The 18,467-nt window shown below is 40.7% G+C and overlaps 1 protein-coding gene across 19 annotated transcripts in view; it reads right to left on the bottom strand.

Annotated features, from left to right (window-relative positions):
* The window catches only part of LOC108631402 (bromodomain adjacent to zinc finger domain protein 2B), a 127,764-nt gene that overhangs the window by 21,812 nt on the left and 87,485 nt on the right, over positions 1 to 18,467 (bottom strand). For 17 of the 19 annotated variants that reach the window (XM_018035289.2, XM_018035303.2, XM_018035301.2 and 14 more), the window contains 5 exons: positions 17,063 to 17,231; positions 1,129 to 1,356; positions 804 to 989; positions 443 to 608; positions 286 to 303 (listed from right to left, as the gene is read on the bottom strand). In XM_018035289.2, the coding sequence (XP_017890778.1) occupies positions 286 to 303; positions 443 to 608; positions 804 to 989; positions 1,129 to 1,356; positions 17,063 to 17,222 (758 nt within the window). In that variant the 5' untranslated portion in view covers positions 17,223 to 17,231. The remainder of the gene's footprint in view (positions 1 to 285; positions 304 to 442; positions 609 to 803; positions 990 to 1,128; positions 1,357 to 17,062; positions 17,232 to 18,467) is intronic. The other 2 variants (XM_018035305.2, XM_018035290.2) reach the window with 1 other exon arrangement.

The raw sequence follows: 18,467 nt of genomic DNA on the forward strand, positions 1-18,467 counted from the left end.
TAAAGGACAAATTGTTTAAAACGGTGGAACGTTAAGGGCCATCGAGCAATCATAACAACGAAATTACACGGTTACAAGCACCGCATGAAAGTTAAATGAACGGGAGGGGAGTAGTAAACGCGAAATTATAGAGAGAGGGAAAGAGGAAAATATCATTGAATTGCGAAACAACGAAAAACGAATCTACGAGCATCTGTTTCGTTTAATTTTATTTCGTTACGCTAACTTTTTTCCGTCATGCCGTTATAATTGTTTCGTATTTTTTCATTCTTAACAATCTCTCACCTGCCCTCTTTCGCAGAACTGTAGGCGTATCGGCAAGCGTGGAAAAATAATTAATGGAAAACGGTAAGTGCGCTGTAGACGCGGGGGGCGTCAGTAGAAAAAACAAGTAATGAAAAAACTGGAAAACCATCGATATAACGAGCGTGAACACTCGTACCTGACGACATTCGTTTGCGAATTCGACGTGCTGCTCGACGACGTGCTGTGATGAGAGGACGTGACCGGTGCTTGTGTCGAGACCGGTAAACTGCTGCTCGTCATACTCGGCGTCGTCGAGCTACTACTACTGCTCGCTGGCGTCTTGTGACTCTTGCTTGACTTAGCTTTAATACATAAATTAAACTTTCATTTTTCTGGTCCCTAAATGCCCGGAAGAATTCAAAAGTACCAATTCATCCTATCTCTAACACGAAGTATTAATAGATTTTGAAACATTTTTGCCTAATTACTTATAAACCATAGAGATTGATATTGTGTACTGTTTCAAAGTATTGATGGACTGAAGGCTTGATACTTACACTTACTGGACTTGTGAGATGATAGGGACGGGGGATTAAGTAGAGAGGCAGGATAGGGTGGCAGCAGGCTCTCGGCACCAGGTGGAAATCCTGGCAATCCTGCCGCTCCTTGTAACCTTGCGAGGTAGTCCTGGGCCGCCAAGTGTGAGGCCATTGTCCACCATGCTGCACTGGCTGGATTGATACCTAAGCACAACCAAATATTTATATAAAAAACAGATTCATTTATTTCGTACACTGCACAAGGCTTTCAAAATTATATGTTTGATATTGGACAATATACATATTATATGAGAGAAAAATAATAGGAGTAGAGGAAGATTACCTAAACTAGCGGCCTGACTGGCAGCTACGCTGAGAGTACCAAGGCTGCTGTGGGAGTATGGGGGTGGTGGTGGCGCGGAGGCCGGTGTGTGGCCTCCGAACCCGGGTGCGGAGCCTCCACGGCCCAGGATGGCGTAAGCCGAGGGCAAATGATGGGCCCCCAGCCCATATCCGCCTGGCATCCCGCCGAAAAGCGACGAAGTTGCGCTGTCACCTCGAGGCCAATAAGCTGCAATCAAAATAGTATCGGCGTTGTACAATTAAGTACATATGATTCATACATAAACAGAGGAAATTAGTTGTGTTTCAATATTTCTTGATAAACATTAATGCAATCGTTTATCAACATAATATATTAGCTCATAGTTCATAAACTACTTTTTCACAACGGTGAAGTAACAGATAATTAATTTATCTCATGAAGACTTCACCGATCAACGTTTTATATTTCCTTTCTAAATCCTCGCAGGATTTATTGTAAAGAGATTAATTACATGTTGATTATGTACATACTTAGATAGATACTCGCGTGCGCACGTCGAATGATTAATGTTCAGTAAATGAATAAATGACAGAGAAATTAGCGTCGTAAAAGAGCATCGACTTGTTCTGAACAAGGATTTAATCGTGAGATTTACAACCTTGAACGGTACTATAACCGCGCGGTGTTACAACCGTTTGAGATAACAAACTAAGTAACTTACGATTAGAACTTTCAACGCTCGGTAGCTACGTGCCTACCACGATCAATCGTCGTGGTTAATCGAACCTGACCTTCGATTGGACTAAGAGTAAACTTCATTACTCATTGCATTTCCGTGAAATGATACAAACTGTTAACTTTGTGAGATACATATCTGATAATTAAATTGTGTATTTTAGGCATTAGTAAAAAAATCAGTACAAAATAAAGAGTACGTTAAATCAATTCTAATGAAAGCCTGACACAATTACTAAGATGATCTAAAAAAAATTATTACATTTCTACATTTAATTAAAGAAATTATCAATTTCACTGATACCTAAAGCAAATATTGCAGCACTTTGATTCACACTCGGGTAATAGTTTGCTCGCTAAAATACAAGCGTATCACTATCAGCAGTTCGAGTTAATTAACTAATTTTCTGCAACCGTCATGTGCAATTGATTTATCTGTTAGAATTAAATATAATCAATGTAATAACGATAATTCAGTACGAGATACTAAAAAAGTCAACGCGTTCGGTGCGATGAAAAATATCTCTTTGTAAAAGAAGAATTAGTCCGCCGTCCAGATACTTCGTACTCATTACGCAATTATGTTAATGGAGACTCGAAATAGAAATGCCGCATGCATACGTTCCATGAAAGATATGGAGAATACGAAAAAAGCTGTTCAAAAGAAAAAGCAATACTTATAATTGAAATTAGAAGATTACACATTTTTCTTATCATTCTCTTCCTTATTTAGAGCAAATCGGTACAATGACTTATCCGAAAATTTGTTTTTTAACAGACTGAATGCTGATTCACTCACACTTGTCTATTTGGACTTGCATGTGTTTATATTAGATCGGTGGTGAAAAATAATTATACTCTTTAATGCAATTACTATACTATTGATACGATGTATTTAGGAGAAAATTGAATGTGCGGAAACTATAAAGGTAACGGATAAAACTACTGAGATTACTAAAAGCAGAATGCACATTTCAATATTTAAATGATACAAAAAGAATGTTTGCCTAAAACATTTTTTTTTAATTTACATCATAAATGTTGTAATTTTCCATTAAAATAAGTAGCCTAGCATTTACTGAATTCGAAAAACGTAATTATTTTTACTACCTAGTACAGTCTATTGTTACAAACGCGAACGCAAATATATGTACCGTTTCTCCGAGTACCACGGCCTTGAGCAAGGCCGTGGCATTGAAATCCAAGCGCCGCTTTAATTTATACAGGTCGTTGAACCCTACGAATGGCTTACACGACTACTTCACCGACTGAGCAACTGCATAATGTTGTTGCGTATACGTATATATGTACATACATATTTGTATGTATATATACAGGGTATCTGCGAAATTGTGGTACAACCGGCGAGGGGATGATTCCTCACATAACAGTCTAGTGGAAAACAAAGAATATAGTTTTTTCATACGGGGCGTCATATTCGAGAAAATCGAGTTTTTAACTGCTTCGAATGCCTGAACGATATTACCTTTTAATTGGTCCAGATTTTAATTATTTTCGGCATAAATTATATCTTTTACGTGACTCGACAAATAAAAATCTAAAGGAGTACACTTTTTCTGATGTTTCAGAACTTCTGCATCTCTTATATCATTGACACTGACGTGTATACTTTGTACAGACATAATAATACCGTAAAACATTAATTTATTACCTTAATTTGTGAGTTTGTAAATATAAAGTTTCTGTGGAAATTGGAACAAGTTTCGAAAACGTTAATGAGAATCCGTGGGGAGTTTGATCCGCAAATAATTTTGTGAACTATGTAAAACGATACCCACTCGGTTATGATCGTTCATTTGCAAATTAGACTCTTGGGATTTCCCCGATTAATTTTTACCGCAGCATACAAAATTTCTTCTATTAATATTAAAGGTTAATGAGCCAGCGGAGTCATTTCGTGCTTTCCTCTTTAACGCAGATGCTTTAATGGTAATTCGTTAACCGAGCGCGTGAAACAGAGACCGAACGTCAGAGAACGTTAAGTCGGTTCGCCATTTTTGCAATCACAGTGCTTCTGTTAACTCATAACGATTTTCGATTCAATCAAACACAGATATCTCATTTATACAAAAAGGACTTGCGTTCCGATATGAAAAGCATTACACAGAAAGCTTGCACGATCTGTCAATTAGAGAGAGCTTTATAATTGGATATTTCAACCATCTTCTCGCTATGTAAATAGATCGAGCGGAACCTTTATGGATTTGCGTAACGAAAAGAGATTGAAGAACATTTTAATTTCGTATATGCCCGACATTTTTGTAGTATATTTTTCGTTTCTCTGCTGAGGCAATAAGTAACAAGTCCAGAATTAACGGTTTTTGACTAGGGAAAATCGAAGAAAGTAAGATGAAATGCTATTATACGGGAACGGGGTTGAAAAATTGAATGGTGTGAAAGATCAGAGAAAAATGTCTCCTCAACGTCTCCCAGAGCAGACTCGAGATCGTACAAATCGGTATTCCTATTTGTTCTGGAAAATTCAACTAGAGAGATCATTTTCTGAGCGAAGATAAAGCATCGGGGCGGACGCATCTCGAGTACGTGATGCGTCACGTTTATCGATTTATGATTAAGCTTTTGTCTAACTCGGCCAACTGCTGGTATAATCAGTGGAAACTTGAAAGAACTTAAAATGATATAATATTCAATAAATCTACGATTTTTTACTGTAGGACGTATCATCGATGCTCAAGAAAATAAAGACCTATATTTTTCATTACTTAGACACTCACTGAGAACTAATTTTAAAAAATATTGCAACAATTTGCACTAGGCAAATGAATAACAAACTGATAACATGTTAATTTCATTAAAAATTACGGAAGGACAACTTGATAATTGTGTATTACAATTATATTAACAAAAAGAGATCCGTAATGCACTTTAGTCAACAGAAAAAGAATTTGGAAGAGTCTGTTGGAAAGCCTAATGGGCAAGAAGGACTACAGTAGTAATTCACGTTGGAAAGTTGCGAGAGAAACGCGTCACCCTCATCAGAGCGGAATAAGTGAAGTACAATCGAGGGTGGACGAAACGCGACGGGGCCATTGATAGGTCCGCAGCAAAAGTCATCACCCCCGACTTCGAAAATGTCGCCTTAGGTTGGGTTCACACAATTGCTATTTCTAGGGATGTCCCACCGTGTCTCGTGGCGTCGAATAATAATTTTAGAGAGAAACTTTCACACAAATAACGTCCGTAAAATTTAACGTGGGTAACATCGGCGACGTTCACGATAATTACGACGCACGCACATTGAATATTCGGACGCTGCGTTGTTCATTTTATAATAGAACTAGTTAGACAAAAGCGTTTAATTAGCGTCTATTTTCAATATTATAGATATTGTAATGTTAATATTAGAGATTGTTAAAATTTGATAAAGTTATACGGACGATAGACAAGAACGTCTGTGAAATCGGCGCTCGTGTGACCTCGGCTTAACTGGAAGCGACAATCGCGTGCGCGTCTCTAATTTCCTGTTTTTCCATGCTTGTTAATAAAGGGCCCATCCATAGTAACGGGGATGAGGGCGGCAGACGTTGCATTGTTTTTCCGCTAATCGATGGCCACGCCGAAACGAAAATACTCCACCGTTAAAATCGTTCAAATCGCGCAATAAACGTCCACGACGAAGCGGAGGTCGACCGGTTATTGCGAGGCGTGCGAGCGTAGATATTTATTCCAAGACAGATTCGTCGACCAGCCGATTTTATGGCGGCGTAAAGGCCATCTGCCGCGGCGACCTGCGATTTGTATCTGTCCCCCCGTCGAACCGGAATCGCTTCGATATATGTTCTGATCACCGTTCCAAATTTTCATAAAAATTATTTTCATTTTAAACAGACTGGTTAAGTTTCTTTTGTCGTTCATATTAATGTATTTCGTTTCCTATCTGAATTAGTCTAAAATTGTCTAAGGAAGATAAACAACTGCAAACCACTGTGTATGGATAAATGAGACCGTTCAACAACTACGGAAGCTTCACCGAGCTCCCTAACTCACTTCATCATGCTATTTTAGAGATGCCGAACCAGGAAAATTAGTCAGATATCGAGACACGGTCAGTCCAGCATTGTCCGGCGTAACAACAAATCTCGATGAGTTCGATGCAGAATCAACTAGAGAACGGACCGATAAGAGAGACGAAACAAGCTAGGAGAGACGAGAGGAGGATCGTGGGTGTAGGAGCGTTACGGAGAATGTGTTCGGTCTGTGAGCCGGGAAAATGGCCGTGTTATTAAATCGATCGCCGGTCTCTGGCCAGTGGGGGTTGAAGCTAGGCCAGGGGGCTCCGAGAGGGAGACAAACGTACCTATATGTATAACCCGTGTGCCACGGGGATGATGAGAACTCGATAGAAAGGGACTTGGAAATTACGAATGACTCCTGCCATGCTTATTCGTCACTACCGGAAATCGATGTCTCCCGTTTGCGAGTTTTAACGTACAACGCATAAGCGTAATTGTTCACCGCTGTAGCGTGAAATTAAACTGAAGTAAAAACGAAAGTCATACAATAAAATTAAAAAATGCTAATAATCTATTATCTAATGTGTGAAATACTGTTAGAAGAATTGTCATTACAAATTCAGATAGAAAAAATACAATAAGCTTGAACGAATATTAAAAAATTTATTCTGTTTCAAATCATGTGTCAATAATGTTCCGACTCGACTGTTGCCTTATGTGTACGGGTGAAAACGTAGATAGATGGAGAGATTGCTAAACACCAGAAGATATTCGTCGACTGGTACAATTTTAATTTAGCTACGAGAAAATTGATTTCTGACCGAGATACTGATTCCACGTTCTTTTTTGTTTTTTTAACTCGTTACGAGCATCGATTGGAAAATTCGGTATCGCGAACTCCGGCGAGGTAGAGCATCCACTATTGGTATAGCCGACCAGTGGAAGATATTCGTGATAGATTATTCGGGCTCCGGTATCAGCTAATCGATTGAACAGGATGGAATCTACTGGAAGCTGATTAACTCTAAACATTTTCATCAAACTCCTGAAACGTTCAAACCAATGCTGTCTTAATTAGCGCACACATTAAAGTATCTATTCACGTGTCACAAGAATGGGAAATTTCATGAGAATTCCATGAATTTCTTTCCCCTAAAAGTTGCACTTGTCCTAAATAAATTAGTAAAATATTCATAATATTTAATTGTCTCGAGGAAAAATATTCTCAGAATCTTGTCAAATTCCAGCAGCGAGCGATTCACGAAGCAAGCGACGCGATTATTGCGAAACAGGATAACGTAACTCGTCGCTGCTATTTTAGGGGGTACAGAGTACAGGGACGGATACCTTCCCAGCTATCTTTTTTCTTTCTACCCATCGTCGGTGCAGTCTCGACGAGAGGAACGTGCCGAGAAGAAAATAGCTCGGACCAACGGCGTGGCACGGAACGGCGTGAATCTTACGGACTGGAAAGGCGACGGAATGAAAGATCCGAGATTTAACAGCGACGCTATATTCATTCAACGTGTTCGCCGGCAAGAGACACACAAATAAAACTCGCGTAATCACGGTGTGGCGTGGCTGGGTCTCCCTCGGTTGTCGACGGGCGAAACACTACGTATTGCGCTTCAGTTTTTTTCAATGCCGGTTCTCTTCCCCCTTGCCTAAAAGCCCTGCGCCCCCTTTTCCTCTGCTACGGCTTCGAGAATCGTCACCGCGTTATTGTTCCGATCTGTAGGGACGTTCACCGGCGACTGCGATGGAAAACACGAGCTCCTTTTATCGTTCAAATTTCATACTATTTTATTCAGCATTTGATTCGAAATCACTTTTATCCTCCATCGACATTATTATTTTAGTCTTTCATGTTATTTGTCACAGATACTTCGTCACGTAGATGACCAAGCCTCAAGAATCTGGACAACCTGTCTGGTCGTCTCTGTCCGGATTTAATTTTAGCACAACCCGTGAAATTTATTAAACGCGAACAACACTACACCAAATTCCGAAACGTTACATCTGTTCAAATAACCCTTTGAAATTCCATGGTCTTACTACAACTCATTAAATATATAATTTATATATTATTACAATTTTATTTTATTATATATTATTTTATTTAATATTAATTATTGATTTATATATTTAAATACAATTTATATATTATGACTTATAATAATAATTAGTAAACTCCGGATATAAAATAGAACGTTTCGGAGAGTCAATTAAGAATATGCATTTCCACAGACATTTCTTTTATTATTTGAATATTTCAGAATGCACTTACTTTTATGCATTAGAAATAGAATTTATATTTTCTTTTTTAAGTGCATAAAATCTGCAATCTAATAATTGACGTTCAATATAATTGATAAAAATATAAAGAATGACTATTTTAGCCTGAGATTGATGTGATTCCATTGAGACTTTCTTAGTACCTTCCAATCCAAGATCGACGCGGTTGAGAGCTACATACCTATCATTCTACTGGAGACACCGCGGTACGCGTCGCAATTACGAGCAAGAATATCCGTTTTTATTTAAGCGACGCGACGGCATCGCAGAGGCTGTTCAGGGAAGACACGGATATCCAATCTATATCTACGACATCCTCCACCCTCTTCATCCTCCCTCACTCTTTCTCTTTCCGTCGGTTTTACACCTTAACGTCGGAGTTTCCGCTTATAACCGTCCAATCGCAATTCAGACTCGGTTTGCGAGAGTAAGCGGGTGAGAGAAAGAGAGGGAAAGAGAGCGTACGTGTGTATCCTGTCCCTCGAGGAAGAGGATCGATCGAGGAATCGGAATGCCGAGAGGGGTGGCGCGCGAGCGTCGCCACGATGGCTGGCTTGCCTCCAAATCGCTTTAATTTCGTTTACGCGACGACCAAAGCGGAGAGAAAACCAGAAATCAAGACGGAAACGGGGGAAAGAGTTACATCTGTGACCAGCCACTGAAAATCCGAGTTTCTCTATCCCTCTCCGCCGCGAGTAAACCGGAATTATCTAACACTTTTAACCCTCTCGCTGCGAAGGAATTTATTCATCTTGAGAGATTAAACATTCGTTCGATGGAAACGTATAAAATGAAAACCCCTAAACATTTTCTATATCCCAGAATTATTACAAAGAACCTGGCTTTTCTTTACTCGACATTTTCCTCCTCCCATTTGTCATCGCAGTAACGAAGTTATTGTTCACCGTAAGAACCAGATATCGAAGTTACAAGAGGAGGCGAGGAGGTTCGTTGTCTAACCCTAGCTGATTTCGTGCTAATTAATTTCTCGTTAACGAAGTCACGATGAATTCTCTTCTTTAAAGATAATCGGGCCAAGTGGTTGGATAAGTTCGTTAGAAATATAAGATAACCCTGACGAAGCAATAAAGGGTTGATCGTTGGCAACTGTGGCTTCACATCTATGAGGATGACTAAGGGTGAAGCTGTAAATTACGTTTAACGTCGGTAACTGAAATCGTTAATAATATAATCGTTGTAAATATAGCGTTGCACGAATCCTGATCGATGCGACGATGATGATAATTCGACTGTCGATTTTTATGCATAATATGCATTTGTGATATCAATTAAAATGAAATTAATTCCATAAACAACATTCCAAAACATTCACTTTCGTTTACATATAAAGTATACAATTAGTTCTCATCATTAATTGTAAATATTGTTAGATCGTAGTAAGACCAGAGTGTTCCTACAATATCTTTCGTACATGATTGATACTTCACAAATGGAAAGAGGAACTACTGATACATATATATCATTTAAATTCGATTTTCGAATGCTGTTTAACATTGAACGTTATTTTCAAGCAAGCTTCCCTAATGCAAATTATAATAATTATCATGGCGTAATATCAGCATTAAATACAGCTGTATCAAACAGCGCTTGCATGGCAAAATTTAATAATTAATGAGATAGGAAAACCGGTAGAAAAAGCAACGTGTCACCGAATCGGACAAATTGCCTAACTAAATAATTCCCGAAAGTACAATCGTGTTCTAATTAAAACGAATAATTTATCATAATATAAACGACAATATTCATCATTATGTCTCTGTGTACGTATGCAAATATACCTCCTCCATTCGTAAGTATCATCACACTGTCTATCGAAAAATCAGAGGCTATCTGAACTGAAAGGTCGTAGTACATCATACATATATTCGTAACCAAAAATTCATGTAAGAACTTTAACGAAAAATGCATTATTTAAATTAGTTAATTTTTATATTAGAATAGACGTAAAACTGTTTTGATGTACAATCACATGATGTACAGTTTTCTCAACTCCATTCAAGCATATTCAAATATAAACGATTCTTCGAAGAGAAAAACATACGGTATTAAATACATCAAGGCGCGCGCGTTCAGAACCCCACTTAAATAATTCGACGCAAAACACCGTTCACTGTTGCAAGTTTAAGCCTTGTTCAACTTCCAAAGAAACTTCCGACGGTTTACCCACGTTTCATAATTCAATGGTTTACAGTCTGAAAAACCCGTTGTCAGAGATTCAAATTGATATTTTTTTACTGACGTTCTACAACTAAGCGAAGGGAAGGAAAACGGTGTTCTAGCTGCTCCCGCTTTTTTTATTATTGTTCCAAGTGTCTTTTCTTATCGAGCATCTTCGATCCGTCTCGCCCTGGTATCGGATTCGAGGCACGATGAGCGCATTTATCAAGCAGCGCACGTTGCTCGCCAAGGGAGAGAGTCTCGTCGATGAGAAGAAGGGAGAGTAGAAAAAAATTCCTTGGGACGGACAGGGGCGGTGGAAAGGGCGGTGAAAGTGGTGGAACAAGGGGAGGTAGAATCGATGTGGCATGCCTTGATGGAGGTAACGAGGCCAGTCGAAAGCAAGAGGAATCGGGAGAATGAAAATGAGACGAGAGTGAAAGTTGGAAGGGTTGAGATTTGGAAAACGAGGGGCTACACTAGGGAGCGGAATTATGGCGGTAAACTATGGCGAGGAGTAACGAGGACGCTCAGGTAGGGAGATAGAAGGAGAAAGGAGAAAAATATCGAGGGGCGAAAATTTAATCTTCTAATCTAATGTGAATTGATACAAAGGCTTTAAATGTAACGCGTTGATAAAGATATCTCATTCTAAAAAAAGTATTCATTCGTAATTTTTACGTGCTTTACCGGCATGATAAACTTTGCATTCGCGAAGTAAATATTATGCAAGAGGCAGTAAGAACGAGGACGGAAAATATCATAAGCAAAACATAAATGAGGAAAAAACTGAAAAACTGTGAAGAAAATTAACGCGGAACGAGGGAGAGCGTCAATGTACTCAAGTTGTTGTGATAAAGAAAACAGATGAGAAGAGAGCGAAGATGGCCAACAGTTATTCGCGCGACTATGCGTGGGATGCAATCTATTCACATCTGCGTCGATGCTCGTACTTGCTCGTACAAGAATTTCGCCCGAGCGTATTCCTAGGTGCACGATAGCTAAATGTCATGCTTAAGCCCTCGCGCTCACCCACGCGTTTACTGCGAAAAGTCTCCCGCGGAATCTTAGAGCCAGTAATGGATTCCGAATGGCATCCATGTGCCTGTACTTTGATCGTAAAACCTGCACCGCTATGCAACTAGAAATTTTAGTTGAGCTACCATTTAAAACTGCCTTGAGTCATCAATTATTAAGGTAGCTCGCTATTTGGGTAATGTATCAAGAGAGGGCCCTACAATGGGCTTATTTTAAAATAAGAATATCAAGTGAAAATTTCGAGCAACCTTCAACTGTCTGAAGATTGAAAATTTTTTTATGTAGGAACATCGTTTCAATCGTTTCGACAAAAATTTAGTAAAAATGTAGCATACTTTCATTAAGCGAACGATTTCCTACAAAAGCTCGTTTATGCATTCCGTTCACTGTTTCACTTGTTCTGTCAAAATCAGCTTCTGTTTCCAGTCGTCTCGACGTCTCTCATCCATCTCCCTTGAACACAAGGCCCGGATTCGTTAGTCGGAACTCATAATGATCGCGTCGTCATCGTCGCAGTGGAAGAAATCGGAGAAGCAGAAGCGGAAGAAAAGATACTTTCAAAACGAGAAGTTCGGGCGCAGTCGGTAGCGCGAGTTTGCATCGATCGTGAGAGATAAAAGCGGCGTGTACATCAGAGAGCGCAGCGGAATTAGATACCGACGCCGAGGGTGGAGAACGAAATGGGTGAAGGGGATGAGGAAAACGCGTCGTGTAAGGGAACCTATTTTTTCCCCTTCTCGACGAATCCGTTCGCCGCGCGCATTCCCTCTCGCCTAAAGCTGGCTACAAACTTGCACAATGCGCGGCCGCACATCCGCGCAAAATCCACTTGAAAAAGTCGGTTTTACAATCTAGCGCGGCACATGATAAGAAAGAAATGCAAAGGAGAAAAAGAAGAAAGAGAAAAGAAATTCGGACTTGTCAAGTGGTCTATGGTTGACAATGACCTTCGGACCTGCAGTTTTGGGAGCCTAAATCTCTACATACTAATTACTTCAGAGATAATGTCGAACAAACAGCGTATATTATTGCTCAAACAGATTGAAATAATTAACAAATTTATGTTCCTTGTTAAAAAAGTATAGTAAAGTATGAAAATTTTTCTAAATAATCTGTGGGAATATTCGCGTGCGCTGTTTGTTAGTCGAGCTGGCAAGCACGAACAAAACTTGGATTTCCTGCGCACCCGCGCAATCTTGCGCGGCCGATGTGACACAGGTCTGTAGCCGGCCTAACAGGATTTCATCTGACGAGCTTCTTGGAAAACTTAACGACGTACGCACACAGCGACGCGTTTCGTCATGCCGCGTAATGACGATGACACGGATCTCTCCGTCGATGCGACGGAGGGAAGGGGGCTCGCGCTGGCTTCAAACGAAGTTAAGATTCGAAACTCATCCCACGCGTCGTTCGCGCGAAATAGAAGCGCGACACGCTCCGTGGGAGGGTCAGCCTCATGCTTACGGTTATAAAACGAGACAACTCGTAGGAATGCAAGCTTCTATGTATTTCCTTCTATCCGTTTTCCTTTCCCTTTGTAAGCTACAGACATTCACCTGGTTTTTTTTTAACCGTGTGTATGATCTAATTTCTGTTTCGCATGTAACTCAACAGCATCATTTCAAAAACGCGATTCTTTAATCATCATTAGCTACTTGATATTTTATAAATGGTATTACATAATACTTAACGTTAATGATATGAATCGGAGATTTAGGACCCAGCTACCAAGTTACATAAATGTTATAAATGGTTTCTCGGCTGTTACTCCGTAAATCTTCCATCAGCCGAGTTTCCATAAGCCACCGCTTCATACCATTAACGACTCCTTTGTCCCATCCCGGCGCGGCGTCTTCCCGGACCTAAGGCGCGAGCAAGCTCTGCCAGTGACAAAGAGCGGCACGAAAGAAAAAAAAACTACGCGGAATAAGGCGAGAACGAACGGAAAGACGAGCAAAAGAGTCGAAACGAAAAGGAAGCTAGATGGAAGGCGAGCCGTTCGGTGTCGAGCACGACGTGCACCCCGGAGGGTAAGGCTTCAAACGAAAACTCTGCCGGGTCCAACGAGTTTGTATCGAGCGTAGGAGGGCAAAGGCGCGAGAGGCTGCGGGGGTCGGACCTCGAAGCGAAACTAGCGTAGTACGCGTAAAGAGAGAGAGAGAGGAACAGGAAGATAGAGAGAGAGAGGATGCTAGAAAACCGTGATGCACAGAAGGGGACAGAACGGAGGAAGACAGAGGGTCGGGTGCAACTCGGGAGGAAGAGGGAACAGAGGGAACGAAAGAGAGTCAGAACCGCACGAAAGCGGATAGAGGATTGAAGAGAGGGAGAGAGAGAAAGATTCTCTCGTCTCGTAGCGATGCTGCTGCTTGCTGCAAAACGAGCCTGGGATGAGGGAAACGAGGGACTGGGTTGAAGGGAGGGGAAACTGCCGCAGACCGAGGCCATGGTAGGCGAGGTGAGGTGGCAATCAATAAATATACAGAGAACCGGCAGAGACCGAGGGTGAGAGAGAGAGAGAGAGGAGGGGAAGAGGAGAGTGGTAGATCGTGCCACGACGAGAGAAAGAGAAGATAGGGGTTGAGGGTGAGAGAGGGGTGGAGAAGCGTTCGTCGCGTCTGTCCGTTCTTGCGTCCCCAAAGCCCCCACGAATCTAGCCGACGCTACGTTCTCTCGATGAGAGAGACGGAGAAAGAAAGCGGGACAGGGATATGATGAAACGGTAGAGAAAGCGAGGGAAAGAGAAGACTCTGGAGAGAGGCTTGCTTGAAAAGATAGAAGCAAACGTAGAGGAAGGGAAAGAGAGAAAGAAACGACATGCAAAGCGTGACCGGAGAGCGATATGGGGATGCGAGAGGTCCAGAAAATCCGAGGACGAAACGTCGGGTCGCGGAGGTGAAGCAACGGAATAAACGAAATCCTACTCAACGCAATGAAGGAAGCGAGGAGTCGCGTGGTTCTCCGTTGCCGAGTTCACCAACTTCGACGTTGTCAAAATTCCTGTCGAATAGCTGGAAAATCGTCGGAATGGTATTCGTACTGCGGAACAATGATAAACAACTCGCGATTCTCTCATTATGTGTAATAACTCGTACAATTATTCGGATGCCCGACTATGAGCTGTAAACCAATATGAAATAATAATGCACTATCGAATTACTGTCTTTGACGTGGTCAGAATACTTTTCGAATGCTATGGAAGTTATTTAGATGGTATGCACAGATGCAGATAAGCAATCCGTAATCATCTCATTAATCATATTATGAATTTTTTAATCTGTATTGAATTGCTAATTCTTTTATCGCATGAAAAAGAGTTTTCAATCCATATTCTATTGTGCCGATTTTCTCGACCGATTTAATTAAAGGGATATAGATATCTTTGCTCGAAACGGCTAAATACTGCAACTTTCTTCACCATTTTATTAGTTTCGTGATCTATGGTTAACACCAAGGCCGAGGACTGATCCGGGTAACGGTATCTGGGAAACTGTAATTCGGTCAGCAGACGCCGACTCGATAATTATTAACGTATCGAGTATGCTGCATGCAGTAAGGATCAACTCACTTCCAGCAATCGGAGCGTGAAAGAAAACACAGGGGAAAGGTAGGTATTGATTGCCGGCATACGAAAAGTTGTGGCGCTCCGTTTTGCTTCTAACTACGATCCCTTCGATTTCCGGTCAGAAAGCATATCCCAAGGACTCCCTCTCTCTCTCTCTCTCTTTCAAATCGCATCATAAACTTTGTTCTCTAAAGAAATAACGCAAAGCTTACTATCACATAAATATCCTTTTAAAGTAATAGGACTTGAGAAAACGTTTAAGAAAATAATTCTGTAATAATCGGTAGACTGCAGATTTCTATATAAAGTAAAACTAATATCAATTTCGAAAATGGAATCTAAAAAGAAATTTTCTTTACCCTTTGAAAACGGTAAAACGTATTTCATTTTTTATTTACTGTAATCCTTGGATAAATGCATACAATTCACAGTATAGTGAGCAAGCTCTTCAAGACGTATGGACGTAATACATATACTGAAGGAATCGTAAAAAGTAACGTGAATAGGGCTGCCCAAAAGCAACGGATGTTAAATTTAATTGGAAGCTGTGCAAATTAGTCCATACGAGCCTAAGCCCGTTTCAGTTGGCACTGTCAAGTTAAATATCGTTAAAGAACGAAGACGGTCGAGGTTGGGTAAAACGGCAGTCGAATTTAATTAGTTAATAGCGTCGGAAACGGAGTATCCGGGGAGAATTATCGAGGTAAGTTCCTCAGCTGCTCGTCGTGGGATCGTTTAAAAGTAAATACTCGAATTAGAATTTAAACCTCGGTGTCCAAGCCGCGTGTATCGTGACCGTGTCCTTTCCTTCGTAACGGTGGCTCAAGGAGAAAAAGAAGAATAACATCAGAAGTATTCTCGAATCGGCCGTAGGAGAAAAGACTAACCGAGAGAGGGTGCCTGATTGCAAACGTGCGAGTAGCGCTAATTAAAGTAAGTGGCCGAACAGGCCTCTCCTTTCTCGAGAACGCGTTATATACAAGTGAAACGTACATGTATAAAATATACGAACGCTCCTACTGGTTCGATTCCTTTAAAAAAAATAGCGTTAGAAGGAGTCCCGGGCGAGCAACGAGAGAACCGAGTAGAAGAAGAAGCAAGTCAAGATGCAAAGTATCCACTTTGCTCGAACGTGCGAACCGAGAAAAGGAGTTGAACAGTCTCTATACTTGTTCAACATTCGAAACTTCACGAAGTAATGCTCGACGAAGTTCGTTCGACTGTTTCGTAGTGCATTACTATCAATGAACGGGAAGAAATCATGCGCGTATACTGAATCATCCGTGCGTCTACGATAACGTGTGCATTTGCGATCGATTATGCTCTAGAACTATTCTGACCGTAATTTAATTTTAAAACGAAGACTTGGTAGCGAGGACTTTTGGGTGAAATTCATTGTCTAACGTTTGAAATTAGATTTGACAGCTGATTGAAATGAAAGTCATTTTTGGAAATCATCAAGAATTGCAATCCTCATCTTATTAGGTTCTGAAGAACCAGAACTTTCCAAATTTGCCTACTTTATTCTTCATTGTTTATGCCATAGTCTTGTAATTTCTCGCCGGTCGATCAGAAAATGTATGAAAATTCATGAAAATGGCGTTCAGGAATGTTAGTCTAATGCAATTATCGCCTACAGTTGCTCATCGATCTGTTAGAACGCGCGTGTCAATTAAGCCAGTCGAATTAGACACATCTACAGCGTCACTCATGTAAGCTACCTATGTACGTAATTGCATACAAATCGAAGAAGTAAAACTTGATATCTTTATTGTGCTATTAATAAACGAGATACCAGATATAGTAGAGCTATCAGATATTATTCTATTCTTCATAACATCAGTCCTCAGCTGTATTACGAAGAATGACAAATAGAATAGACACTACATGCTGCACCCTTGTTACATAAGTAATTAGCAGCATTCCAACTTTTAAACCGACGCATTTAGTGATTAATATAATTAAGTTCTACTGTTTTTGTACATCTTATATAATCTTATTTCTTCTTGGTGGGGATACGATATATAAAACTAACCCAGGAGAAGAAGTTCGTTCGCGCAAGAAACGCATTGAAAAATAGAAAGAGAAGCTCGGAAAGAGAAAAGGGGGGCGCGAGGAAAAACTGAGGGAAGAAAAATTGGCTTACCGCCGAAGAGCGCAGTCGGATCGAGCAACGGATTGGCCTGGTCCGCCTGGAGTTTCTCGGAGACGGAGGTGGCGCCTGGAGTCGCCGTGGCTGCTGCTTCGCCTCCGCCACCTCCACCGCCCCCGCCGCCCCCGCCCGATACGGAGTTCTCCTTCTCCATGCCAGTCCCCTGAAAACGAGCATCAGCGTTTCGTTAGAACAAGTTTAACTTTCTACAACGGCGACGAATCGTTCTTAGAACGAAGAGGAACGCAGACGTTCAAGGAAACTGATGGGAAACTCGGGATAGCGGAACAAAAGTCTATCAGGAATGATTCACCAACAGATATTTAGACTTCCTTTGAAATTACGCATTCTTAAAACGGTAAAGTACCAATGGATTGTCTTCTTTCGTAGGCAATGTAAGTATTTAGCTTATGTATACATGCGGACCGATCGATGAATGAAAGCAATAGTAAATGTACATCGTAGTAAAACTAGTAGTAACGGGAACAATAGTACTATTTGTTTTCCTTTCATTGTTTCAAAGCATTGTACAGTTACTACAAATCTTCGGGTAGCCCTTGAACTTTCAGAGTTCAAAAAAAGGAAACAAGTTCACAGATCAATAACACCGCGTGCTTTAAAAAAGAAACGTAAACACGTATTATATTATTATGAATGGCGCGTTGGAAATTCTAATCAGAAAATATTATGAATATGTGCATAGCGATTGATGCAGATCACTGCAGATTAGAAAAAGAAAGAATTCGTGTCTGCGCAACGTCTGGATTCCGGTTAATTATGTTAATATATGTGATGTAGTGAGTCTCGCAACCCGCGAAACTCTCTTATACCCCCCCTACCGCTAATACGAAAAGTAGGAGGGGAAAGTAAAAATTGAACGTTAACATTTCAGTCACGCGCATACGTAAGCACGTCTGTGTGTCTCGCATGTTCATTCGATGACTGTTTACCAGTCGAAGAAAGGCTTCCCCGAGCGTTTTAAATAAAGGTCGTTCTCCCCTCTACTGTTTCCCCTCCAGCGCTTCAATCAGCTGACTGGCACACTCCCCTCTCTTGCCGCCCAGCTGTTGTATAAATATACATCGTTACAACGTTGAGTCAGGTTAGGCTGGTACTAGGCTAGACACCGCACCAGCCACTGGCACCGTTATTATCATACATATACTGTTGCCTTAGGTATAGTTAACGCGTATCACGGTACACACCGTGAGCAAACGTATTTATCCCTGTGTTCTCTGTTCATTTGTACGAGCATGAATAGCGACATTATATGTATTTTCAATTGTTTTTTTTTTTTATTTCATTCATTCATTTTTCATTCCATTACTTTTTGGACGTTGTACGGAGCCTGGAGAAGTGAATGAATATTACAAATCTGGTAATTCATGAGTTTTTTGAA

This window comes from Ceratina calcarata, unplaced genomic scaffold, assembly GCF_001652005.2.
Source record: "Ceratina calcarata isolate Rehan_Ccalc_2016 unplaced genomic scaffold, ASM165200v1 scaffold9, whole genome shotgun sequence".
Lineage (NCBI taxonomy): Eukaryota > Metazoa > Arthropoda > Insecta > Hymenoptera > Apidae > Ceratina > Ceratina calcarata.